Source organism: Paralichthys olivaceus, chromosome 20 (assembly GCF_024713975.1).
Source record: "Paralichthys olivaceus isolate ysfri-2021 chromosome 20, ASM2471397v2, whole genome shotgun sequence".
Taxonomy (NCBI): domain Eukaryota; kingdom Metazoa; phylum Chordata; class Actinopteri; order Pleuronectiformes; family Paralichthyidae; genus Paralichthys; species Paralichthys olivaceus.
Genome location: NC_091112.1, coordinates 1,611,407 through 1,638,873, shown reverse-complemented (window position 1 = coordinate 1,638,873; position 27,467 = coordinate 1,611,407). Strand labels below are relative to the sequence as shown.

General features: G+C 41.8%; 3 protein-coding genes across 13 annotated transcripts; all 3 read left to right on the top strand.

The window, feature by feature from the left end:
• Positions 1-61: 61 nt before the first annotated feature.
• Positions 62-8,703, top strand: LOC109641314 (cell adhesion molecule 3-like). 8 transcript variants are annotated; one of them, XM_069516124.1, is made up of 13 exons: positions 982-1,053; positions 1,297-1,350; positions 1,590-1,700; positions 1,805-1,983; positions 2,148-2,298; positions 2,728-2,885; positions 3,281-3,434; positions 4,136-4,272; positions 4,924-5,062; positions 5,373-5,481; positions 5,694-5,712; positions 6,427-6,504; positions 6,807-8,703. In XM_069516124.1, exons 5-13 carry the CDS (start codon positions 2,190-2,192, stop codon positions 6,900-6,902), a joined length of 999 nt encoding a protein of 332 aa, XP_069372225.1. In that variant the 5' UTR covers positions 982-1,053; positions 1,297-1,350; positions 1,590-1,700; positions 1,805-1,983; positions 2,148-2,189; the 3' UTR covers positions 6,903-8,703. The 8 variants fall into 8 exon arrangements, with proteins under 8 accessions (XP_069372222.1, XP_069372220.1, XP_069372221.1 ...); XM_069516122.1 differs by having other exon boundaries at positions 983-1,053; positions 3,278-3,434; XM_069516125.1 differs by having other exon boundaries at positions 986-1,053; positions 5,376-5,481.
• Positions 8,704-10,663: 1,960 nt separating this feature from the next.
• LOC109641307 (uncharacterized) lies at positions 10,664-19,313 on the top strand. 3 transcript variants are annotated; one of them, XM_069516138.1, is made up of 5 exons: positions 10,664-11,919; positions 16,928-17,094; positions 17,220-17,315; positions 17,432-17,599; positions 18,295-19,313. In XM_069516138.1, the coding sequence occupies exons 1-5, from the start codon at positions 11,775-11,777 to the stop codon at positions 18,460-18,462; spliced, it is 744 nt and encodes a 247-aa protein (XP_069372239.1). In that variant the 5' UTR covers positions 10,664-11,774; the 3' UTR covers positions 18,463-19,313. The 3 variants fall into 3 exon arrangements, with proteins under 3 accessions (XP_069372239.1, XP_069372241.1, XP_069372240.1); XM_069516140.1 differs by lacking the exon at positions 10,664-11,919 and adding an exon at positions 11,957-16,726; XM_069516139.1 differs by lacking the exon at positions 10,664-11,919 and adding an exon at positions 11,957-16,813.
• A 971-nt stretch (positions 19,314-20,284) lies between these two features.
• Positions 20,285-26,284, top strand: LOC109641302 (serine/threonine-protein kinase SBK1). Of its 2 annotated transcripts, XM_020105713.2 has the most exons (6): positions 20,285-20,439; positions 20,815-21,038; positions 23,487-23,631; positions 23,705-23,907; positions 24,006-24,167; positions 24,564-26,284. In XM_020105713.2, the coding sequence occupies exons 2-6, from the start codon at positions 21,033-21,035 to the stop codon at positions 25,137-25,139; spliced, it is 1,092 nt and encodes a 363-aa protein (XP_019961272.2). In that variant the 5' UTR covers positions 20,285-20,439; positions 20,815-21,032; the 3' UTR covers positions 25,140-26,284. The 2 variants fall into 2 exon arrangements, with proteins under 2 accessions (XP_019961272.2, XP_069372233.1); XM_069516132.1 differs by lacking the exon at positions 20,285-20,439 and having other exon boundaries at positions 20,806-21,038.
• Positions 26,285-27,467: the final 1,183 nt, after the last annotated feature.

The window sequence follows — 27,467 nt, the reverse complement described above, 5'->3', positions numbered from 1 at the left end:
GTCGTCACACAGTGAGTGAATCAGAACCAAACTGTGAATCATGTTTCATTGTTTTCACACAACATCCATTCAAAGACTCAGGAACTCCCTCCTCACTCACCCTCCACCCGGGCTTACGGTCGAGTTTTTCAAATACAGAGAAAAAACCAAACAGCTGATTTCAACTGCAGCTAAAATCCTGCTCAGGTGTTTTTAGTCTCGTTACCAAACAAAATGGAGGACGTCACCTCAGGATGATCGTTTGGACACATGGACGATGGACGACATGGTGGAGACAGAAGCACGGCAGATGTTCCAGAAGATACGTTCACACTTTAAATATCCATGCACAAATGTGAATTACACATACACTAAATAAAACTAAAGCTGCACAACTCTTTTACAAAATGTACAAAATATTTCTACTGCCACAAAACTTTAATACGAATGGGCAAAGTATTTCTAAGGCTGCAATACTTAAATACAAATATACAATTTCTCTTACGGCTATGAAACTTATTTACACTTGTCAATATATCTATAGCTACAAAACTTATTTAAACACGTACATGTTTCTGCAGCTACAGTACTTTAATACAAATATAAGTATTTCTAAAGCTGCATAACTAATTTACACATTTAAACATATTTTTACTGCTGCAAAACTTTTTAGCACTGTACGACAAAGGTGATGTACAGGTACATTATTTTAGCATAAAATATAAGTGATACTTATTTGATCCCATAGAAATTCAGCGTTTTATTCTCACATGCAGCAGAGAAACATTTTCCCGACACTGTGTCCCTGCAGCTCTACATCATCTCGTGTTGTGAATGGTGGAAAGAATTCAGAGTTTAACACCTTAACTCAGTGGTTTTTGTGATTTGAGTGAACAAACTCTGTTGCAGAATCTTTCTGTCCACGTTTCACCACCGACAGTGCGTTAACAAATTACATCACTTTTACACAAACAGAAGTTCACTGAACTCTTCCTCTTTTCAAATATTCTCTCCTCTTTCACCGACCGCACACACAGGTCTGCTGTGGATGAACTGCTCTCCGTCAATCGACAGGTAGAGATAGTGTGTGTGTTTGTGTCACAGGTTCGATCCCCTAGTGTTAAAGATGTAATATTTAGCAGCATTCACAAAACGTCTTGTTTTAAACTGTTGTCTCAGTAAATATAATGTGATATTTGCTTTTTGTCCTCATACAATATCTATTTAATTACATGCAAATTGTGATTCTTCTTTGATTGTGTTGGTTGTTGGGTTTATTTTATGTTGTCGTGGATTCAAACGGTTCCTCTCATCCAGCTGAGATGGGTGTTGGTGTGGCGGACGTTGCTTTGCTCCTCGCTATGATGCAAGGTCGGTAGTTTCTGGATATTCCTCAATTGAGGTATTTGTACAGGCGGAAGTTAAGTTAAAACAGCGGTGGATGGAGTAAAAATATAAATATCATACTATACAAATACTACAAGTAATAAACCTGCATAGTATAATATCATCAGTATATTATTGTGTTTGTGTTGAAGGATGTGACTCATGATTAGGATTTTAATCTGATGATTATTGTCTTGATTAATTTTTTGATTTGTACACATCAGGAAACGGCTTCGTAATTACCCAGAATTCACTGTGACAGCAACACAATGTCTATTCGTCCGACCCACAGCTGAAATCCCAAAATGTATAAAAGTAACTTGAAATCCCTAAAGGTGTGTGATGGTAAATGAAGATGTAGGAACGTGGGGGAGGAAGTGGTCGGTGAAGAGTTTGTGTTGTGGCAGATAAATCTAAAGTCTTGTGTTCTGCGTCTCAGGCGTCTTCAGTCAAACCTGGAATCTGAAGCTGCCTCAGAGAATCGTGAGCATCACTAACTCCTGTGTCACGGTCCCATGTCACTTTGATATCCCCAACAACCAGGAAGCAAACTTCGCGAACTGCTCCGGCCGCGCTGTCTGGAGGCGAGGAAGTATTTTAAATCCAAAGACCGCACAGGTGAGAGAGGTCTTTCTTTATTGTTTCGCTGGGTCACACAAAACTCATGAGCATCACTGAAGTGGAATCAAAAATGGATGGATAGATGAATGGAAGGATAGATGGATCAATTAAAGTATCGAACATTTGGTGGATGGATCAAATTTTGTATTTTACTCTCACAGGGAAAAATAATCGGCGACTTAACAAAGAAGAACTGCACCACGATGATGAGCAGCTTCCCAAACATCCACAACGACGTCTACTCCTTCAGGCTCAATTGTCCGAACTTAAAATTCACTTTCCTTAATGGAGTCAACATCAGCATTCAAACAGGTACGACCGGAGGAACAGTGATCAGAAGGGCAGATATTTCACCCCACATTATTAGTCTGTCTCATAATTGTCTCATATTCCTCAAATCGTTGAGCTATTAAGCTATTAAGGCTAATTAAGTTTACACAGTGCACGCCTAGCGAGGAGCCGATACTGTTTCAGGCAGAGGCTGAAAAGAGGAGCTGCAGCAACAGACATGATGAGGAGAGTGATGTCATCACACTGATCAACCTGAATATGTCTCCTTTTACTTCAGCAGCTTGAGAGCAACATATTTTCCCGTAGAGTAAAAGCGGAGACTAACAATTGGCTCATTTTCCCAGGTGGCTGAAAACTCTGAATGCACGATGACTGTCTAACTTCCTGTCTGTGTGAAAACACTCTGTCTTTAACCGGCTCTTTGCTGTTTGACGTCCGTCACAACAACAGAGCCGCCTCCTCCTCAGCTCACCTTCATGAGTCAGATGTCAGAGGGAGGCCACGCCAAGCTGCAGTGTCAGACCCCGGTGTCCTGCTCCGTCCTGCCCCCCTCGCTCACCTGGTCCCTCCGAGACGCCTCCAGCCAGGAGGAGTCACACATGCAGCAGGTGACGAACCGTTCATTCATGCATTCATGCATTCATGCATTCGTTTTCAGTGTTGTAAGGGCCCTCAGGAGTCGTTCAGACTCTTCAGTTCAGTCTGAACCCAAACATCAGGTGTGAAAGGTTCCTCAGACCAGAGGATGTGTTCCGGGTCTGGATCAAACTGAACCAGAGTGAAAACACTTTTGTGTTTTGACTCTTTGTGTCAAGTAAAACTTAGTTTATTTCTAAGTAACATTTGAGATGCACGACTGTATGTTTGGTTTTACTCAAAGAGTCCGACTGTGACAGATTAATCTTAGTCTATAAAATCATGAGACTTATTTTGATTTCTTTTGTCATTGTGTAATTCAACCGATCAATCATTGACACACTGTGTTTTATTTTTCTCAAAGCAGAGGCCAGACGGGTCGATGATCATGACGTCCACACTGACCTTCATCGCCTCAGCCGACCATCACAACCAGACCGTCCGCTGCTCTGTCTCCTACCCGCTGTTGAACGGGGGCAGCAGCTCGCCGGCCATGACAAGTCAAAGACTCAGCATCCTGTGTGAGTGACTGAGTGTTTGTCTGCACACAGCGCCCTCTGCTGGCCCACATGTATAGGATGCTTAAGTCATTAAAAAAAGCTTTGGTAAACTTCTCAAGTTAAAGTAACAAAAAATAATCTGTTTCTTTAAACGTCTCCCCTGCCAATCTTCAGATGGAAATATCGTTTTAATGCTGATGACATTGACGATTTATTAATTTAATTAATGACCCTTCAGTTCATTAATCAATTACTGACACATTTGACAGGTTCTTCTTCTTCCTTCCTCATACGAGCACTCACTTTTGTTTATTACCCTTTAATACACTGCACAGTCAACGTGTTTCAGCCTGACACGACCCGAGGGGGATTCTTCCTGTTTGCCATTGGCTTTTCTTGATCCTGAGTTTGAAAAAGTGAACTTGTCTTAACTTGGTGTTGACGGACGAAGCGAATGAGGCAAACACAAGGTGCCATTGTGTTGCAGGCAGAGGTGCTTTGTGGTGGAGGAAGTGGTGCAAAGTCCGAGCTCAAGCAGGATTATTTCATCGCGAGCGCAGTGTTATGACTGAAAGTGTTACAAAATCTAAAAATACTGAAAGACACTCCGGAAAAAAGAGGAGAAAACAACACAGACAACAGCGATTTGGACCATTTGTGGATCCAGAGACTTTCTGAGGCACACAAGTAAATAGCAGGAGTCACTGTCTGTCTCCCCACAGATGCTCCTCGATTCACGACGGCAACAATCATCCCGTCTGGTCCGGTTTTCGAGGGAGAAACCGTGTTGTTGACGTGTTCGAGTGACGCCAACCCTCCAGTGAGCCACTACATCTGGTTCAGAACCGAACAAGGGAAGGTGAAGAGACAACCAGTTCACTTTGGTTTTTATTCATTCACTCATTTGTTCAGAAACTCACTTTTTGCAGCGGAGGGATCTTTCAGTAACATGAGCATATTTTACCATGTGGCCAAAAGTAGTTTGTAACAGATCAAAACGAGGATGAAGCTGCGCAAGAAAGATTTTTAAAAAAACAGATAAGATCCAGATCTTATCTTGGATTTCTGTAGAAATGGCGAAGATGAACGATGCACTTGTCATTCATCGAGTTCACTTTATCTTCCTGCGGCTTCGTCAAAACATAAAACACAAAGAGCTGGACAAGTTCCTGTGCAGTAAGTCTCGGGGAAACTGATGTTTCAGGAACTTTGGGTGTCCACATACTTTTGGCCAATGTGTGATGTAAGGACCCAAAGTTTCATCCATCAGGAATCAGATCCGGGTGATTTTGTCAGTGATCATACGTCTGTGTGTCTGTTTTTAAATTAAGACGGGGTTCACCACGATTTACACACTTGAAAAATAGCGAGGAAGGCCGATGTAACCATAGCAACAGTGATGCATTTTAAAACTAATAACCTTCTTCGGACTCATTCTGTCGGACACTGAACACTGAGGACAAATCTGTTTAACCGAACCTTTAAATCACCTCATTTGTCGTCGTCACAGCTCAGAGCGATTGCACGAGAACAAACTCTGGAGCTGCAGGTCAACCTGTCGCACAGCGGACCGTATCTGTGTGAGGCTCGGTCTCCGAGAGGCTCTCAGACGAGCAGAACTGTGTTTCTGCGGGTCAGCGCCACTCAAGGTAAACTTCAAGCCAGTGGTATTGAAGAATAGACGACGTGGCAGCTCCCGAGATTAAAAGAGTGTCTCGATCAGATTGACAGCATGAGTGAACGTTTGGCATCACTTCTGGATGGTGGGAGGAAGCGGAGGTGCATCGTCCAAATGTATTTACTGATTAACAAACACAGCGAACATGAGCTTCTCCTCGGTCACATAATCAGGAAAATCAAAGGGATTCTGGGAAATTAAGGAAATTGCTAACTTATGTAAACAGGTTAAGATTCATTTCATGAAAAGTGAAACTTCTTTACTTCCTGTTTGTCTGGTAGTAGCCGCAGACAGCAGTCCAGTTTCGATGATGATGCCCTACATCATAAGTGGAGTGTTGTCCGTCCTCTACATCCTGATGGTCTTTGTCAATTTGTACAAGTGCCACAGGTAAAGATAAGTTTACTGCATCACGATTAGAGAGACTCTCTGTTTTACTTCTGTTTCCGAGGTATCTCTTTTCACTCAGAGCTAAATATAAATCAGGATATTGTTAAATATGAGAAACTCCCTGCTCTTGAAATCCCCCACAGAGTTTATCTCCTCTGTGCTTCCTGGTAATTTTGGTTAATGTTGCCTCTGTTTTTCTTTTTCCTGCCAAGTCTCTCCAGGAGGCTGAAGGTAAGAGAGTTTTTTTTTCACATTCAAAGAAAGTGTGAGACAGGCGACACTGACACACAGTAGACTAGACTAGATAAGGAGTTTTGACATCCTCTGCACATCACGCTAGAGTCAGAGTCTCGTCACGCTGACGCCCCGCGACGTCTCTGCCACACGAAGGCAGGAAGTCAAAGTGACTAACCGTTAAACTTGTAATAGGTCAATTTTCCTTTTTAAAGAGTCGTCATGTGTCATGAAAATGATAAGATCAAGTGCAGCAAACATGAGAAGGAAATGGCAGCAAGTTGAAATGGAAAGATGAGGTGGTGCCACAAGTCTTATGGAAGTTTATTCTTAACTTGAAGCATCTGCGACTAAATAAACTAACCTGAGGCCAAACTTTCCCCCTGCAGCTGCCTGATGAAGATAGAGAGACGCAGTGGAAATCTCTATATCATTTTGTGTTAATTTTACTCATCGATCAAAATCAAACTACCTGCGCTGACATGTTACCTTTCCCTTCTTCTGAAGAACTGGATCAAAGCTCATGATCAAAATTCAAACTGATTTCATGGAAACATTCAATCATTGATAAATGATCAAAAGAAGTGGAACGCATACGTCCAGCGAGGCCCAACAGTCTCCTATAAATTCAACAATATTCTAAGAAATGTGATATTAAGCTTGTGTCGTCGCTCAATTTTAGATTAATACGTTTTTAAAAATATTTTGTAGAAGATTGAGCTGAAGGGAGATCCGATCTACACTGATCTGAAGACCATCCATGTCAACTCTGACTACGACCAACTCCAGGTATCTGAAAACCATTTTTTTTTAACCAGTTTAACATTTGGATTTTCCTCATGAGACATTTCTCTAAATCAGATTCAATTAAAGACTGAGAAGGAGAAGAAGAAGAAGAAGAGGCTGACTGTATTATTCACATGTGTTTAATGGGATCTTCCGAGGAGTCTACCACCTTGATTTATAATCCATGGTTCGGAGATGTTTGGACCAACTGAATGTTCAGCACGTCTTCACGGTGTTTTGTCTCTTGTAAATATCTGAAATCTTATGTCTATGTGCATTATTCTTATTTTGTCTTTTGGTTTCAGCTGAAACCAAAGCCTCCTCCTGAAGATCCCGAGTATGAGAACAGCTTCTCCATGCAAGTCCCAGTCAGAGATCAGCCGCAGCCCAACGGACACTGAAAGAACGAGTTCACGCTTTTATCAACTTGTTTTTAAACATACGTGTTTTTAAACTTACGTGTTTGTTAAGTAGCCTCAGATTTACATCGGTTTTGTTTTAAATACTTCAGCTCTATAGTTTTCAGAATTTCTTTGCACACATTCATGATGTTTGAAAAAAAGCACACTGAGAATAATGTTTTATTCATTTACTATCTTCTCTGTATATTTGAAGATGGTGTGACATCATATGATATTTTTGAAAACAGAGGGAGATCTTTCGGGAAACACAGGAAATATCTGTTTAAAACTATATTTACGCTCATGTAGACGAGGCCTAAAAAAACAATTACAACTTTAGTGGACTGAGTTCTTAATATCTTCCAATCCTAACTTTCATTTGCCATATGTTCCACAAATGAAAGTGAAAACACAAAAGCTGAGATTGCAGGTTGTTTTATCTGTGACACCATGTCGGGGAATTTACCAAGTGACGGTTAATGGAACTTTTTTTTCAAAGCCACTGTTATTTAATGGTGTCAACCAATCAGCAGACAGTAATCTCATCAGCAGATTGTTCTGACCTAAATGTGCAACTTATAAAAAGAAAAGGTCTCGATTAAGCAACCTGCGGAGTCATAAGATGATTAATATGGAGCCGCCTGGAGATTCAAATAAGTTGAATTGAAGCCATGAATTGAAATATTAAATATTAAAGCCCCATCAGAGGCTACAGTTAAACATCGATGCCACATTATTAAAACAAAAGGTTTGTATTCATGCTCAGACTTCCTCTAACAGATGCTTTTGTTTGGTAAATCTGTAGTAGAGTGTAAAGTAAAAGTACCACAGATGCTCTAAGGCGTTTCACTCACGCTTGTTTTTACACTCGACTATTTTTAGCGATCAAATCCCGGCGGTTGCCTGGTTTGTTTCCAACCATCAGACGAAAACTGCCGCTAATTTAACCAATCACATTAGGCAGGAATGTGGCGCAGCAGCCAGACAACAGCTCAGCTCCCTATAGACGAACAGTGAGCCGTGAAATCAAAGCAGGAATTGAAGTAACTGACGTGTGACTGTTTCCTGAGGAATTTCTTTTGGATGTGGGAGTTTGTCAGAGACTCCGACACCTCTCTGATCTCATGCTGACGGTTGTCTGGGGAGGTTTACATCATCACGTGCAGAGAGTTATGCTATGCAGTCGTCGTTTCTTCCAAACCAAAGCAGATGTATTTTATCTTCAAGCCTCAGAAGTTTGTAAATGTGGCTCATTTGTTTTATGTTTTCCTGTCTCTGCTGGAATTATCTGTTCTTGGCCCCACGGCTGAACCAGATTGCTCCTAGCAACAAGCTTCTCATGACCTTCTCATGACCTTCTCATGGCCTTCCCTAAACTGTACTGGTGCCAATGTAATCACTGGAAATCCAGAAGCAGGGATTTTTTTAAAATAATGAACGGATGCAGACCTACATTTATTATCCAGGAGGGAGTTAAGACAAACTACAGCAGTCACACTGGAGACCATCTTTGGTTAGATTTCACAAACACTGATTACATTTAAAGAAAACAGTTTTCTGGATGTTTTGCTGTTGGATTCTCTGGACACTTTCTCAGTTAGTCTAAACCCGGCTTCATGTGTTTGTCCCATACTTTTATTTGATCTGTTAGTTTTGGTTTCACGTTGTCATTTAAGGACTAAAGAATTTTGCCCGACATACGTACGTCCTGTCGTCATCACCTACGTGCTCTACCTGTACTTTGTTGTCAACGCGGCTGCTGTATCTGCAAACTGTTTCAAATAAAGTGCCTTATGTTTTATCTGTTTGAATGGAGAAAATTAATGAACCGCATCACTTTGTTAAATTAGTTGCCACGGTAATATCTTGATGGTATTACTAGCTGCTTCCTCTTCTTTTTCTTCTTCTCCTGTTAAATGCTGTCTCTGCTTCCTGTGATTGGTCCAAACCATCCAAGTGTTTTCACTCTTTAAACCAACAGAACCGAGAGTTAAAGGTTCAGTGTGTAGAATTTAGTGACATCTAGTGGTGAAGTGTCATGTTGCAGCTCACCTCACCCTCCCCTTCCTAACAACCTCCAGTTCTCAAAAGGTTTAGTTTCATCGTTTCACCTGAATCCTTCTCACTGGACCTTTAATATTTTGCACCAGACCAGTCAAGAGCAACATTTTTTCACGGTGATCTCCTTGGTTCGTCGAGTTAAAGATTGAAATACGTCCTCTTAATGTTCACTTGGTGCAGGTGCTGGCTTGTTTCTTGCTCGGTGCATGCTTCTTCCTTGCGGAGCCTGCTCTGTTGTTACCATCGATAAATGGAATGAAACGAGGTGAAGAAATACGATCACGCCCTCAGCAGATCTCTCTGTGGTCACCACGCACTCAGCGAGCCAAAGAAATCAGAGAGAAAAACCTGCATCCGTCAGTCATTTACATGCTGCCGCTCCCACTCTGCCCTTCACTGCTGCATTCCTCACATTCCTCTGTTCAACGGAGGTCAGGAGAGAGGGTGTGTGTGTGTGTGTGTGCAGAGGTCAGGAGAGAGAGAGGGAGATAGAGAGAGAGAGGGGGAGTGATGGGGATTATAAAAGTAGGAGATATCCGGAACGTGGGTGGTTGGGGAAATGATGAAACAAGTGGGCCGGACTGTGAAAACTACTATTGAGGATAAGCCAACCTCAACCCCTCCCCTCTCTCTCTCTCTCTCTCTCTCTCTCTCTCTCTCTCTCTCTCACACACACACACACACACACACACACACACACACACTCCATTACCCCATATGGCGTTATTTCTGATGACAAAAGGAGGGCGATCGAGTCAGACCTGGGACCGTTATGACGTTCTCCTGTTTCCATGCATAACTTTCACCAGCAGCAAATTCAGCAGCTGACGTCAGACACGTGTGATCAGTAAAGACGATGACAATAACATGTACATTAAGAAAAAGAGCTGGGGGGGGGGGGGGGGGGGGGGGGGGGGTGCATCTCATGTGTCACGTCCTCTGCATCCTGGTGGGTGGACGTTAAACCATTAAAAAAAACATTTCATATGAAGCCGGAAATCTGAACTTCTTGGAAACGCTGAAACGTCAGACGCAGTTTTAATGACGATGAAAGAGCCAAACCGCTGTTTCATGAATGATGTGAGTAAGATAATGATGCTCTACTTTATTTACAATTAGGTTTTTAGCTGACGCCTTCACCCTGTGACAGAAACAGAATGAGTAAGCGGTGACATACTGAACAGGAGTTGAACCCTGTGGCCACTAATTTCAGATTTGCAGAGGCAAACAGGTTTTGTTGGAAGGTTTACAGAATATGTCACAGCACAACGTGCACCTGCATGATTATACTTCCACGAGAAATCAAAGCGGACGTGAGGGAATGATCTCGGTTAAATATTAACACAGACTTGAACACGAGGCACCAGGTGTTGACCAAAACCAAAACCACAATCCACTCGCTGTCCAAGTGTTTTAGGGACGTGAACCATCTAAAGCTCCTTCATGTGGTAAAAGTACACACATTCTTTACTCAAGTAGAAGTACAGATACTATTTAAAGTATGAAAGTTTTCTTCTGACTGTGTCTGTGCAAAACAAAGTGAGACTGAAAAGCATGAAAAACTGTTCAGGAGGAAATGTGCACAATTTATTTAATCAAGTATTTTAAATCTGAAGCTTTCAGAAAAATAATAAAATCTACGTACCGTAACAAAGTATTTACAAGTCCTTCGCTCAAGTTCGAATTTCGTGCAGTTTTTGTTGGCTCCTCCCTGAGAGTGAAACCTTGCTTATTTTCAAGGATTTAACGGTGAAGTGATGTGAAGAATTATCTCTTCAGAAATTCTTCATCTTGGAGTCAGTTTCCAGAGAACAAGAATCTGTTTGGAAAGGAGACAGGAAGTGATTACATTTTGGAAGAAAACATGAAAAAAGAAGCAGTGACGAAACTCTAGAAATTCAAAAAAAACAACCTAAAGGAACGATGTGTTATCAAAACCACATATTTCCTTCTGTGTGAGTTTTATTTTCTATTATTGGAAGTGACGGTTGGAGGGGCTCGGTGCATGGAGCAGCTGGAGGTCAGGAGCACATGTGATGTGGGTGAAGGGTTTTTCAGACATTTGTTATGAACGGACTGAGCTGCAGTTGTGTTTACATTTCATTTCATTTCCAGACCCCAAAAAACATTTGTGATATAAAATGTGATGGATTCGTTTTTCTGATGTTGATCCTATAGACGCTTCTGTCGTTACACTTTGGGGGAAATACTCGACCCCCTACAGTTGATAGGACACTTTAATCACACACAATTAATCATTACTCTTTACTGATTATTGATCCAAGAAGGTTTGACATGTGTTAAACTTCCCCAGAGTTCAGAAAGAGTTATTTTTTACATCTGTAACTTTGCCTCATTTGTTCAAGTATTTGTTTACACCCTCTAACAAAGGCCGACTGAAACTAAAACTTCTGAAGTCGGTGTTATTGTCCAGATGCTTTTCATTTGATTTAGTTTATATAAACTTCAGTCTTTTGACAGTTGAAGTTTCATTTTCCAAACCTAATGTGGTTCAACAAAAAGAAGAGACAGAGGTGATGAGATAAGGCTTCAGAGAAAGGGGGGGGAGGAAGAGGAGATGGTGATTGCTCAATTTGGTATTTTCTGACATATTTGTGATAACTTCATTCAACTAACAAAAGAAATTCAAAGCTTTTCCAACGTGTGAATGTGTGTGTGTGTGTGTGTGTTTGTGTTAGTGTGTGTGTGTGTGTGTGTGTGTGTGTGTGTGTGTGTGTGTGTGTGTGTGTGTGTGTGTTGGGGGGGGCTGTCCAGTGTGGGCGTTGATGCTTTGAATGGCGACGATGGCTGATGACTCAGGTGATGTGTCATACTCTGAGCTATAAAAGGGAACTTTTACATTTTGTCCACACAAACACACACAGACACACACTGTACACACACTGGAGTCAGAGGAGGTCGGTTCACTGCAGCAGGAGAAGAAGAAAGATGAAATGTAAGTTTGTTTATGGCACTTTAATACTGTGTGTGTGTGTGTGTGTGTGTGTGTGTGTGTGTGTGTGTGTATCTTGTGGCTGCAGTTTAAAGTGACAAATGTTTGAGTTTCTTTTGAATTTCGCAAACAACCCACTGATTGGGGGTCAGACTGGGTTGTGATTGGATGGTGCCGTGTGTGTGTGTGTGTGTGTGTGCGTGTGTGTGTGTGTGTGTGTGTGCGTGTGTTCTTCCACTTCACATCTTCCTAACACTTATATGATATAATGAATGATAGACTTGTTTCAAAAGCTCAGGTGCATAATAATTATAACAATAATAATAATAAAGTGTATTTATGCACCAATTTTCAAAAACAAGCTACAAAGTTCTGAACATGAATAAACAGAGATTAGGACTTTTCAGGACTAAAGCAAATAACATTGATGATGATGATGATGATGATGATGATGGTGATGATGATGATGATGATGATGATGATGATGATGATGATGATGGTGATGTGTTCGATCATTTCCATCATATTCACATTGCGTTGTCCCACTTCAATAACTTCTTGATTTGTTGACATTTAGCAAAACACAAGACAGTGACAGACAGAGAGAGAGAGGGAGAGAGAGAGAGAGAGGGAGAGAGAGAGGGAGAGTGAGGTGAGATCCTGTGGGTGAGTCAGGTGAGCAGACGGTGATGTCATCATCGCACACAACCGGGGCCTCTATCTGTAACACTGCTGTAATTTGCACAGTCACATTTCAGAGCAAATCATTGATTGATTAGACGAGAGCGAGCGAGAGCGGGTGAGAGTGAGCGAGAGCGGGTGAGGGGGGGGGTGAGTCAGCGGTGATGCCACTTTGCTGCAGTGAACAACAAGATCAACGATTCAAACGTATTTCTGAAGATAAACCCCGTCCAGTATCTGAGGGGTCCCATCATGACTCACAACTTTTTCAGCAACACAAACAACACCAGAGAATAACAGACAACAAACATTACAAACCATCACAGCCACAGGATGTACACATGTACACTTATACACATATACATATACACATGTACGCATATACACTTATACACATATACACATATACACATATACACATGTACGCATATACACTTATACACATATACACATGTACACATATACACTTATACACATATACAGATATACAATAATTGTTGAAAACAGCTGATGAGAAATATGTCCTGATTAGGATCTTGTCCAAACTACGACAGATATTGTCATCTTGGTTTGTAAAAAAATATTCATCCATACAACTTTTGTTTTATAAAATATCTCCGTCCACGAAAATACACAAAAACAACCACAGTCGCTCAAACTAGCCTGTCTGGCCAGTAGGTGGCGACAAATTCTATATTGATGAACATTGCGAGAGTGCTCGCAGGTGAACGTGGACATTGTTGTTTCGGATTCATGATCGTTCTTTTTAAGATTCTCTTGAAATCTGTTTTAGTGACTTTAAACTTTCATCAACTTCGTTTTTTGTTTTTTTTCAGTGATTAATAGAACATTTGGGGCGTTTGTGTGTTTTGCAGCATCGGGGAAAGTGTTGCGTGTCCAGGATGAGATGTAACATGTGACCTGATCCTGTTCAGGCTCCTTTTCTTAAACAACCCGTTCTATTCATTTTGATTCTATTCGTGAATCGGACATTATCTCCAGAACCTTCACACAGTAAAACCAGTTAAACACTTTGAGGAGATGATCCAAGGTCATTCTGACTCATACACTGTCACTGATTATTGATTAAACAGAAAGGTCTCATATTTTCCCCAGAGTTCAGAAGAAGATCATTTTACATGTATGACGTCTTAGTGTGAAGTAGATGGGCTTAAATTACACTTCCTGTCACACAGGACATGCGTGTGCTGCCAAGTTAGAGGTTGATTCCAATAAATGAATCCACTTCCTACTTCCTTCTGCAAACACATTGGAAGGTTTGTATTTGTTGTTGATTTAATATTATTTAAAACCATTTTCAGAATCAGATGTTTCAGTTAATTTAACTCGTGTGAAAACCGACCTGCAGACACTTGAAACCTCAGATTTAAATGTTTGCTGTCACAAAACACAACATTCACACAGAATCTCATCTCAACATAAACCTTCAGAAAAATAAGAAGTAAAAGTATCCAAACTTTATTCATTCCCTTTCTTTATCGTCCACTTGGGGCAGCACAAGATCTAGGTTAAAAGCTGCAAAACCAAAACACTGAGCTAAAAGTCAGTAAAACTCAGGGACGGGAGACATTCATCATTTAATCCGCTGAATGCAGCTTTACGTTGATCTCCACAGTCTTGGATAATTATTATAAAGCTAATGAAGAAACTTTTTTGATCCTGAAATATAAATGTTTAAAACTCAAACCGTGCTCTCACAGTTAACGAGATCACGGACCGGTAACGTTCTCTTGATTCGCTGGGTTTGTAAGAGGTTGACAGACACGTGTTCAGAAGTTCACTAAAAGTTCTCGTGAGTAAAAGTAAAAGTTCCCGCTGAGGCAAAGAGGCGTTCGCTGTCAGAGAGTAAAACACAGGAAACTGCAGTGTCTCTGCTCAGATTCTGACTCAGCATAAACACAGAGAGCCAACTGGAACGGAAACTGTGGAAGTGTGTGAGACGCTGTGCGTGCATGGATGTTTTGTGTGTGAGTGTGTGTGTGTGTGTGTGTGTGTGTGTTTGTGTGAGTGAGCGTGCTGACGAAATGACCTGTCAAATACACAAAGATGAACCATTCACTGCTGCTTCTTAAGCAACTTTGTGCTGAGCTGTAATGCTGCGGCAGCCGTTTACTGTGCCAAGCTCATGACTGGACTCTGCAGTGCACGGCATGTTTTTATTACAGTGACAGAGGATTTTTGCTGATGTCCTGTTCAGTAAATTTCCCAAAAAACAAATGAAGTTACGTGGAAATGTTTTGGTCCTGAGCTGCTAAAAAAAATGAAAGCAGGAGTAGAATCCTCTGTTGAAGACAAAGAGATGCAGTTTAAAGCTGTGGGGGAAAATAAACTGCTTGATTTAACTTTAATTAAGATTGTTTTTTATCAAACTACTTGTCCAAGTTATTTGTGCTCAGTGATTGAAGTTTGAGCAGAGGGGACACAGAGGACAGTAAAACTAATGTGACACATTTCTTAGACACAAATAATTTTATTTTCTGTACAAATATCAAGAAAGAATTAAAAAGCTTTGATAAAAGAACAAAAAAGGCCCGACCACATGTAGTAGAGTTTCATTTGGACTGACACCAAAAGACATAAGTATCAGTTTTTTAAATCAAGATCCTTGAACCTCTCTCTGAGAAATTGATATATGATATATTCCTGATTCCTCACCATAATTTAATGGATTCTTTGTTGGGTCATATCCCACCACTCCACTAAGTTTCATGGAAACAGTCGTGGAGTTTTTGTGTAATCCTGTTCACATGTGAGCAAACGCTGCTGAGGAGGTGATCAACGAGACATCCGAGTTCCAGTGATGATGGATGAGTCTAACAATCAAACAGAGTCTGTAACTGTTTCCTGTCAGTAAAAGTGTTTCAAGAGTCACAGAGAAAAGTGCGTTTCCTCTGCAAAGTGCAGCCCGAGGCGTCTGCCCGCTGATGTCACCGCAGTGAGATCCATCTGAGTCACGCCGCTCTGCCAGCCCCCCCCCCCAGGAGGCCCAGAGCAGGCTGGGAAAAAAAAAGGAAAAACCCACAGCATACCTCTCATTCCTTCTCCCTGATCTCACACTAACGCACAGTTCACTTCTTTGTTGAGCAGCGAAATGGGACTTTTGAAGTTGCATAAACGGGCGGAAAGATTTTACAGACGTGAACTAATGGTTCAGGTGTCAAGTGTTTGAAAAGAGACCAAGACAAAACAAACCTCAGAGGATTTGAGGGAATAATGATCTTTATTATTCTTTGTCAGGTTGAGTGAAAGGATCCGAAAGACAAACAGATGGTGCTTTTCAGACACTCGTCATTGGCTCAGTTCACTGTTGTTGGTTCTGGTGCTGCAGGAGTATTTTTTCTCCACAGCTGTTTTCAGACATGAATTCTGGATCATGTGCAAAATTGTGTCCAGACATTTTTTTCCAGAGTTTGCTGAATGAAGCAGGAGATTGTCAGGATCAAAATCTGCCGGTGCAGCTGCCTCAGCATTAACCTCAGGCTTCGTGTCACTCGGTCCAGATCTCAGCTGGAAATCAAACTGTCTCCACGCAGCTTTATTGGTTTTCTCTGCGATTCACTGGAAGCAGGTCAACGAGCGTGGGGGAAATCCGAGTTGCTTCACTTCCTGTTGAGACATGAATAAAACTCCGCAGCCACCTGTTGTCAGTCTGTGTGTGGGATTGCAGCTGCGACACAACACAGTGGCTAAAGCAGGCGATTGCTTTTGTGAGAACCACCTTAGATTCAGCTGAATAACACATAATTTAGTCTGAGATCATTTTCTCTGTCCTGCAGATTGAGGTTTGGTTAATTGGAGACTCTAAACTGACCTTAAGTGTGAACGAGAGTATGAATGTTGATTTGTCCCTCAAGCCAGAGTTTCTGTTACACGCCTGAAGCTGGAGACTCTCGGGTCATTTTACAACTAAACAGAAATCCCAGCGCGTTCAGGTGGTGCAGCAGGCGGAGGCAGGACGTGATGGTTAAAAACACTGGTGTCGGACCGTATCACCAAAAACTCTCCTGACGTCTTCGTCTACATCTTCTCCTCTCGTCTCACGTGAGCTCGTTCAGACTCTATCCAGAGGTTTCACTTCAGGTGTCTGGCAGGAGAAACTCCTCAGAAGGTGACACAGACCACATTGATCTGTAGAGTGACACGCTGCATATTGAGGAGGCCAAAGACCCCAGAGCTGCTGTGGCCGAGGGTCAAGGTTCGATTTGGGGCCTGAAAGCTAAAAGAAGAAAGACTCAAACCTCTTCAGGTTGATGCGACTGACACGAAACACTGTCCAGTAAAGTTGTGTGTGTTTTATCTGTGTTTTCAGTGCTTCATGACTCCATCCCATGTCTTTTCCACCTGCTGCTATTGGCTGAGCTGTTTGTCCCGTCATCGTCTCGTCCCGTCCACACTTCCTCCCTCTGTAGGATGTTTGGATCGATGATCCATCAGGTGGACAAGCTGACGGACATCTCCAAAAACCTCCATGAGCTGGTGAGGCCCCACTCTTTGTTTTTGAGAGCTTTCTATCACACTCTTCTCTGTAATGATCCTGGTTGTGTTTTTAAAGTGTATTTTAAATTTAAACATAAATGTGTTTCTCATCATTCTTCCATCAGTCGGACAACAACGAGCTCCTGAACTCTGCGGATAACAAACTTCCTGATCTTCCTCACATGCAACACTCTGCCGCACATTTTTTTAATTCACTGAAGGTAAAGTTTCTCAATCGAGGAATCAGTCTCTGATTCTGATCAATTCCACTGACTCTGATCACTGTTGTAAAAATGCTCTGGACGCTCCACTGACCGCTTGTCCAACGCACCCACAGATGAACGAGTCCCTCTCTGAGCTCTACCTGCTCGCTCAGGCCTTCAGGCTGCACGTCGACTGGCTGAAGACGGAAAAAGACAACTTCAGTTTACCCAGTCAGTCAGCAGAGGACGCCAGCACTCATCTGCTGCAGCTGTCCAACCTGCTCAACATGTCACTGCACCAGGTGAGTGGTCATCATCTGCAATAGATAGATAGATAGACAGATAGATAGATAGATAGATAGATAGATAGATAGATAGATAGATAGATAGATAGATAGATAGATAGATAGATAGATAGATAGATAGATAGACAGATAGATAGATAGATAGACAGATAGATAGATGGACAGATAGATAGATAGATAGATAGATAGATAGATAGATAGATAGATAGATAGATAGATAGATAGACAGATAGATAGATAGATAGATAGATAGATGGACAGATAGATAGACAGATAGATAGATGGACAGATAGATAGATGGACAGATAGATAGATAGATAGATAGATAGATAGATAGATAGATAGATAGATAGATAGATAGATAGATAGATAGACAGATAGATAGATAGATAGATAGATAGATAGATAGATAGATAGATAGATAGATAGATAGATAGATAGATAGATAGATAGATGGACAGATAGATAGATAGATAGATAGATAGATAGATAGATAGATAGATAGATAGATAGATAGATAGATAGATAGATAGATAGATAGATAGATAGATAGATAGATAGATAGATAGATAGATATGAGAAGAATCTAAATCAGGTTCATGTATGATTCCTAAATTCTGTCCATTCATCTATCAAAAGTCTGAGTGTGAGTTCGCCGCTGGTTTTACCTCTGATGGTTTCTGTGTCTTCAGATGAGTGCAGAGACGCCTCAGCCGCCGGCTCCCTCCCTCCCTGTCGTCTCCTCGGCCTTCGACCTTCTCCAGTTCTCCATCGAGATCTCTGAACGGCTAAAAGTCTTCTGTAATTGGTCAAAAAGAGTTCTACGATCTCTAAAACTCCCGCGCTGCGGCAGACAGTGAGAAGCAGCGGCTCATGTCTTCCTAACCACTGTTAACGTAAAAGATTTTCATGCAGCAGCGAATCAGCAGCAAAACTCTGGAGGCAGGAGAGTCACTTTGGTTCAACAACAACAGATATATACTTTGCACTGTGCTCAGAGGATGTGAACCCTCGACCACACACACGTTTCACTTATCGGTTTTATTTCAACGCCTTGTTGATGAATTGGTACAAAATCTGGACGTTTACGGTGAAGAATTTTCATGACTTCGGTGATTTGCTTCCTCAGACGGCATCAGGTTTACATGTGGTTTTTTGAAATAAGTCTGAGTTTGGTTCAGATGTGTTTTGTTTGGACAAGTTAGGACAAAATGGTGAATGTTGAAGTAACTCCTGGTGGTGGGAACATTATTGGAAGTTTACCTCCAGATGATCAACTTTTAAAGGTCGACAAAAATATGGTCTCAAAAAACAGTCGCAAATAATAGAGACTAAAGTTCGTGTTGATCAGGAAATGATTGTGTGAGGTGCAGCGCTCAGTGGCACGGTTACGTTTACGCCCTTTAAGACTGTTTACATGATTCAAAGTACGAGAAAAAATATGAATGAATGCTGTTATTAATATTTTTCTACTGACTTTTTTATATTTAGGATGCTATTTATGATATTTGTTACATAAAGAACTTGACAGTGTTTAGTGTGAGATGCAGGCATCTCATTGTTTTCTATGAAATATTTAATATTAATATTAATAATAATAATAACGTATTGTCATGATGTAGACGGTTACACTTCTATTTATACTTTTGATACCTTTTTGTTTTTCTACCATGTTTGAAGTCATTAATAAAAATTTACATTAAAACATAAATGAGACTGTTTCATGTTCATACCACGTTTACCAAACATTTGATCACCCCCTGGTGGCTGGCTGCAGTATAGGGGATAAACCCTGCCACCATGTTAACAGAGGGGACATGGTCCGAAAAAGAAATCAAAGTAAAAGTCTTCTCTGGACAGTGGGAGGAAATAAACTCTAGATAAAGATTTAAGATATATCTATATATACATAGCATTATATAGATAGATGAACAGACAGACAGATAGATAGATAGATAGATAGATAGATAGATAGATAAATAGATAGATAGATAGATAGATAGATAGATCGATGTAGCATCCAGTATCATCCACACTCACACGTGCAGCTGAAATGCAAACACTCGTAAAGCTCGGAGGTTAAAAGCGTCCTCACACAGCTCAGTGACACACGAGGGGACGTTCGAGTCCTCTGCTCCTGTTCAGCTGTGACCTGCAGTTACACACTCGTGTTGACATGTGTCAACAGACGGATGAACTCACACGCAGACACACTCTGTCTGTAACTAACGCCAGCCTCCAGGGGACGTCAGACACATCCTGCCGTTATATACGTCAACATACGTCAGTGAGCAGCTGAGAGCGGGATCTGACACCTGCAGGGGTCGAAATGGGAAATGCTTTGATTCGATGTGAAGTGAGAGAGAGGAAGACATGTGACAGATTAACTGCTGATATCTACACAATTACAGATATGAGATATTTGGATCTGCACTACATCGCACACACTCACAAATATCAGTCGTCTAAATATGCCAGATTCTTTTCATCAGGATCCACGAAGTATCAATTATCAACATCGACGACAATGTTGAATTATCTTCCACGGTCACAAAAAGTGAAAAACAATTCTGTGTCCATTCCTGACCCATAATGCATCCTTCCACCAAGTTTTGTTGTTTGGAATTTTGATGTGACTTTTTAGAATCTCCGCAGGGGATGAATGAAGTTTCTTGTTGTCATATCTTTTCTTTTCTTGTTGTTTCCTGTTTAACTTTGAAGCTTCTTTCCTTGTGCGTCTCTTTCTTTACTTCCTGTCGTTGCGTGCACCTGTGTGTCACACCTGAGTTCAGTCATCTGCCTCCTCTGAGTTCAGCTGCTGGATTTCACTTTAACTGGTTGGTTCTTTTTTATTTCAAAGTTTGTTTCTGTGCTGAACCACCTCTCACTTTCTAGAAATGTGCATCTCAGCCTTGTGCAAAGTCCTGACTATTTATTTATAACTTTTCTACCTCAGCAAAGCAAAATGAAGTGTTTATGACATTTCAACTTGAATCTCCTGCTCTTATATCTCGATGCTTCAGCTTCATTCATTTCACATCAGAATTTAAACTTCCCAGTTCCAGTAAGTGGGAAAACCTGAGTCAGTACAAAGCACCTGAAATCGAATAAATCCAGATGCCTCATATCTGCCAAAGACACTGTTTAATGTAACTGATCCCATGTCAGGAAAATATCAAACACACTGACTCTTCTCTGGATCCACCCCACAGAGCAGCAGCAGAGGGAGGACAGGGGAGGAGTGGAGGTGAGGACACATCACTGCCGGGACGTGAATCTACAATCAAGCTCGACTGAGACACACACACTTCTGTGCAGCAGACGAGAACCTGAGGAGGATTTCCCGCCTGATAAAATGGCGAGAAGGACGTAAATTCTCGTTGGACAGATTTCTAGCTGCAGGATCGAGGGACTGAACCACAGCTGCAGAATGACAGTAAGTCAGAGCTGCTGCAGGGATTCACACACGGAAACTTTTTAAATGAAAATGTACTTTCCCACGAACATTTCTCCTCTGAAAACTGTTTCCTGTGGATGATCCAGTGCAACAGAAACAGCGAGACAATCATTTCATACACAGATTTGTCACAAGTTGAACAATTCAGACTTAAACTGCAGAACCTGCTTTGAGGGACACTTGTGAAATGTATTTTGGTGAACTTGCCCTTTAAAGAAGTGCAATGAATCATTGCATGAGCAGATTTAGACTTTTTAGACATTTGAGAGGCATAATTACCTTTTATCTTTAATATGAATGTTTTTCCATATATTGCATTAAATACACTGAAGTAAAATATGAATTGTTAAACTTCATCATGTGGTGAAACATTGTTCTTAATAATCCCATGTTATCTGATTTTTGATCCCATAACTACAGGGAATCTAGAAACCACAGGTTTACAAGTGTAAGTCGGTGTAAATGTGCTTTACACATAATTCCACAAACAAACATTTAATATGAAAAATGCATCTGTTTTGTCTTTCGTGATTCTTACTCCAGATGTTTCAACATGAACATCTGCTTCTTCACATTCTTCCTTCAAAACTTTAATATTTGATAGGAAATGTCACAAATCAACATTTTCACACTGCAGACGATTATTATTATTATTATTATTATTCAGTGATCAAACCCAGTAAAGATTGATGGTAAATCATCTTTTTTAAATCCACGAGGAGCGGAGTAGAAAATGAAAAGAAAAACATTTGCTGTGAAGTTTAAAAAACTGATCATGTATTTAATGTATTTAAAAATTGTTTATACAGAAGTAGAAAATGTTCATGTCATGTAACAGGGACATTTTAAAGGTTCAGCTGTTCTCTGGACGTGAGCCAGTGATGACAGACGTGTGTCCCAATACACTCCTCATTACACACACACACACACACACACACACACACACTCTGACACACAGATGAACATCTTGTCATTCATCACACTAATGTTTGTGGTCCACTGAGATCCTTTTCCATGTAGAGACATCACCAGGATATTTCTAACACACACACACACACACACACACACTCTCTTTGTCTTATGTAACTCGTCGTCATCTCTCAGTTGTTCTGACGGGGATCAGCGTCCCCTCCTCTTACTCTCAGTTAAACCTGAGTGCAGCAGCTGAGTTGCTTCATGAATGATCCTCCTCTGTTTTTTTCACATCATTGGGAAACTTTAATTTCCTCTTAATTAAACCACACGTCTCTGATTTTGGATGTTTCTTCAAACCAGTTGACGGATAATTGTGGATTTATCGGTTCAGAAACAGCCGATGACTTTCATAAACTACTTCAGCCGGTTCAAAGGGAACTTTCCTCCCTGATTTCAACATTTTAGTCTCTGGTGTTAAAACATTTGTCTCAGATCCAAATAGCTCAGTAATTAGAGCGCGACACAAACACTGAGGGCCAGAGTTCAGTTTCCACTGAGACCACCCACACTAAAAATATATGTGCACACATACAGGGATTACACACTGAGAATATGGCGTAACACACACACACACACACACACACACACACACACACACATGCTGAAGTTGATTCAACCGTCCAAAACTCTGCCTCTGTCTTTCTGAGTGTAGGTGTGAACAAACCTTCACGGCTCAGAGTCGTTCTCTAATGACCTGTAATGAGCCGGACTGTGTAAAGACACCAAATCCCGAGGGGGCCAGCTGTGTTGGAAACATCAGTGTTCCACGAGACAAAACAGAGATCTGTGTGTGTGTGTGTGTGTGTGTGTGTGTGTTTGTTTTAAGAGGCTATTAACAGACATATTTATAATACCCGTTGATCGGTGTTGCCAGCATCCCCATGACAACGACAATCATCAGCGCGGCGGTCATGTTACATGGCAAAGAGCTGAATGGAATTCCTCTCTGAAGAACTTTACCAACTTGGTTTATTTGTTCATCATGTTTGGAGGAAGTCATCAGGCCTTTATCGTGGCAGGATTTGTGGGATAAACAACGTCATGATCCCGTTTGTGTAAATACATCGTGAAGGAAACGTTGACCAGATCTGAGTTTTATTGTCAACGTGATGAGGAAGAGAGGTTGAAACAACTGAACATATCAGCAACGAGGACATGTTCTACCTTTAACTGCAGAGACAGTGGTAATTATCTAACCTGTAATTACGACTGAACTTCTCTTGTGTATGTTTGTTTGTGTTGGTTCAGTTCTGATCAGATTCTGCCGTCATACTATCAAAACATCTGGTTTTAGGCTACAAAATAAATCAGCCATGTTTGAAAAGGGACAGACGATGATGGACAGTTTAAGACGGATCTGCCTGAAAACCGAAGTAAATGTTTGCCAGCATGAATAAGAATTGACGCTGTGGTTATGGAACATCTCCTTTTATCTTCTGTGGTTGTCTCCAGGCTGCCACGAAGCTCCTGGACGAGATGTGTCATCTGACGGCTCAGTCTCTGACACCAATGGACACATCGGAGCATTTCCAGGTCCTGAAGCTGCTCGGTGAGGGCTCGTATGGAAAAGTCATGCTGGCAGTGCACAGGAAGAGAGGTGAGGGAACTAACACTCAATCATTCAAGCTTCAGGGAATCAAGATGACACTTCACTCCCTTGTGTCCTCCAGGTACGCCGATGGCTCTGAAGTTCTTCCCTCGTGAGTCCACCTCCCTGTTCTCCTTCCTGAGGGAGTATAACCTGTCCCTGTCCTTCTGTACCCACCCCTCCCTCACCAGAGCTCTGGGAATCGCCTACTCCACGCCTTCGCACTACATCTTCGCTCAGCAAGCCAGCCTCTTTGGCGACCTCTATGACATCATCCTGCCTGAGGTACGCACTCAGTTCAGCCACTTGGTGAAATGATAATCTTCGTCATATCGGGGAATCACATCCTTCTCCCGTTGTCCGTCTCTCCACTTCCTCTCCAGGTGGGTATGGAGGAGGACAGCTGTCAGCGTGTGGTGTCCCAGCTGTGCGGCGCCCTGTCCCATCTGCACTCCCTTGGTTTTGTCCACAGGGACCTCAAACCAGAGAACGTCTTCCTGTGTGACTCCGCCTGCCGCTGGGTCAAGCTGGGAGATTTCGGCATGGTCATTATAAAAACACACGTGAAACGATAGCATGTCAGTCGCCGCCACTGTTCGCCATGTGTAGTCTGTGAGTCTTTTTAAATAACTTACAAAGGGCGCAAACGTCCACCGAGGCTGATGTCCTGTCCCTCCATGTCAAAGAAGCTCACTCTCCAGACTGTGGCGGCCGTCATATTCTGATTTATCCCGCCACGGTTTCATAAAGACCAACTTAATGTAGAACTTAATGTAGTGCAGCTGTGTGCGGCTCTAGTGACCACGTGCTCGCTCTGATCCACTCTACAATGTCGTGGGTTCTCCTTCGGGTCATGTCTCACCTCGACACACAATTTACTGGAAATCGTTTGAGGAGTCGTTGCGTAATCAAACATAACCTCCTTGATCCTTTTGCCGCAGGTGAAGGCCAGAGGCACCAGGGTCCCGGAGGTGTGGTACAGCTCCCCATACTGCACCCCCGAGGCTGAGACTGCTCGTGGAAATGAGGACAGCTGGAGCAGCATGAATGACGATGAAGAGGAGAAGAAGAAGAAGAAGGAGACAAGAGTTTGGGTTTCTGTGGAGCCCAGCACCGACAGCTGGGCGCTGGGAGTCCTGACCTACGCCATGCTCACTGGCAGTCACCCCTGGGCTGAAACAGCCAGCGACTGCCGCGCATACTTGAAATATCGCGAGTGGTTTGACAGAGCGAAAAGTCCTGAGGACGAACTGGATCGGCCAGAAGTAGGAAAGACAGACGGCCTTCCTGTGGCACCCCAGTTTGCATGCTTCACTCCGCTGGCCTGTTCCCTCTTCCTGTCGCTGCTCGACCCTCGACCCGAGCTCCGCAGACAACCTGAGGATGCGCTGAGTTACCTCGGAGGAGCCTGGATGATGGAGCAGGAGAGGAGGAGGCTGGAGGAGGAGAGGAAGAAGAGCAGAGGGAAGGCAGACATCAGAAACATGAAAGAGATGGAGGGCAGAGGGGAGCGATAAAGAAACGATAAAGAAACACTGGAGTTTATGTTTTTACTTTTCAAAAACCCATTGTACTCATTAGAACACGGTAATTGAATGTGAGCATTGTCTGCTTCTCTCTGCGAGAATCATTCACTTGTCTTCTGCTTTAGAAATGTCGAGGAGACAAAACAAAAGAAATTTGAAAGCTCAAGCACTTTGCACCATTTTTGTTTTCGTCCGTTCTGCTTTTAATATGATTAACAAATTAAGATTTCACAAGGCAGAAACTGCAGGAGGCAAACTATCGTGATCGAATTCCTTTTTGACAGCTAATTAATTTCGCAGTTTTTTCACTAATCAAAACTATTTATTACAGCAATAACGGTATCTTATATACATATATATACATATATATATATATATCGCATGAAAACGAATAGTGCGACAGCTGCATTTCTGGAGATTACTGGTGTTTGGCGGCGCTGTAATGCCTCCATGTCCTTGGAAAAGATTCCCTCCTCAGTGCACTGCTTCTATTTTTAGGTCTACGCTACTCAAAGTATAATATGTCATAGTAGGCCGTGAACTGTTTATAGACTGAAGCCGTAAACATGACCAGCTATATTACGACCACATCATTTCTCTGACTCTGCTTCAGGGGATTAAAAAAAGGAATATTTGAGTAGCACTTGTGTAACATTATTCCGTTGTTGAAATAGTTAGCGATTGTTGGCTAACGTGATTTTATGTCTCGCACCTTTTTGTGTTTGTTTTCTCACATTGATTACAGAAATCATGATTTAATTAGTTAAATATAACAACACATACGCTTCTGAAACTATGCGTGTTTTTGTAAAATACTTGTTTATTTATGTGAAAATCTTCCTAAAATGCAGATACCGACTTTTTGAAATATAATGGAGACAATAAATATCAGCGTTTCTGGAAGACAAATATTTTAGTGGCACTTGTGTAACACTGTCAAAATATAACGTGATTTTGTGTTTGGGTGTTTATGCCTTTTCATGAGTTGTTGACATATGTACAAGGTAAAATACTACATTTGTCTAATTGTACCTGTAATGCAGACAGTAAAATCACTGTTTTTGTAAACGACTTTCTTTGAATATATTTTATGAAACAATAAACTGTCATCTGCAGGTGTTCTGCAGATAAATAGATTTTTTGAAGTATGCTGACCTTAAAAAGCCTTGGCTAGTATCCTTGTAAAATGATATTCTAATGCAGTATATCACACTCACCGATGACACTCTCACACAGCGCGGGCCATCTGGACGGCTTCCCCAGATGTTTGCAAAAATAGATCCGGGGTCTTAAACTTGACACGACAACCTTTCAGCAGCGTGTATGTGCTCTGGCCCCTGGTTCTGGCCCCTGGGCCTCGCAGTCCAGCCAAGTCACACACTGAACATATTTTGGAATGCAAATACAATCTGCTGGATATCGACAACAGAGGCGGATTAGACACACTGACACGAACACGGATACTTAACTGACACAGATCTACACACTCAGCAGCTGTAGCACTGGAACTGAATGCACTTGCATGCGATGTGCGTCGTAAGATCACTCCTCCAGGTACAAGAGAAGATTTGCAATAAGCAGATGAGGAAAATTGAAACACGTCAATCTTTATTTTCAGAGCGTTGCACGTTGACCTTTGTCGGAAATGATTAAAACTAAATATAAAGCTATTTCACAACTTGTAGTCAGCTGCGTCCAGACACTAATAAGTGTCTCTGTTTTCTCAAGCCTGGGAAGGTGTCAGTACTACTGTATGATTTATCTGCCAGAAAACATTTGATCTTTGACACCTGCACAGAAAAGGGAAAGTCAGCGGCGTTTTACAGAGTGAGAGGAGGTCAGAGGAAGAGCAGGAGCCACGGAGGCCGACGAATGTTGAGCGTCTGCCCAGACCAATAAAAACCAGAGAGGGTGTAAATAACAAACCAAGGGGAAAACAAAAACAAAGGACCTGCTGCAGGATAAATCTACTCGGCCTATCTAAGGATGTAAATTCTAATCTTACCCCCAGATCAACTTAAAAATAGAAACATGACACAATCATGCAACTGAAACTCGAACCAACTGGGTTTTTATTTGCTGTCAAAACCCCACTGACATTTGCATTAGCTAAGAACTGCATGTGTTGTTGGACCTATACGAACGGTCTCATGCGACGGGGGACGTCTCCAGGTTTCAAATAAAAGCCCAGGGACGTGGAATAGATCTATATTCAAATGTGCTCAGGTTCGGTTTAGTCAAATAGAGCAGATGAGGGCGTGACAGGATGCTAATGCAGGATTTATGTACTCACACACAAATAGTACGAACATGTACTCA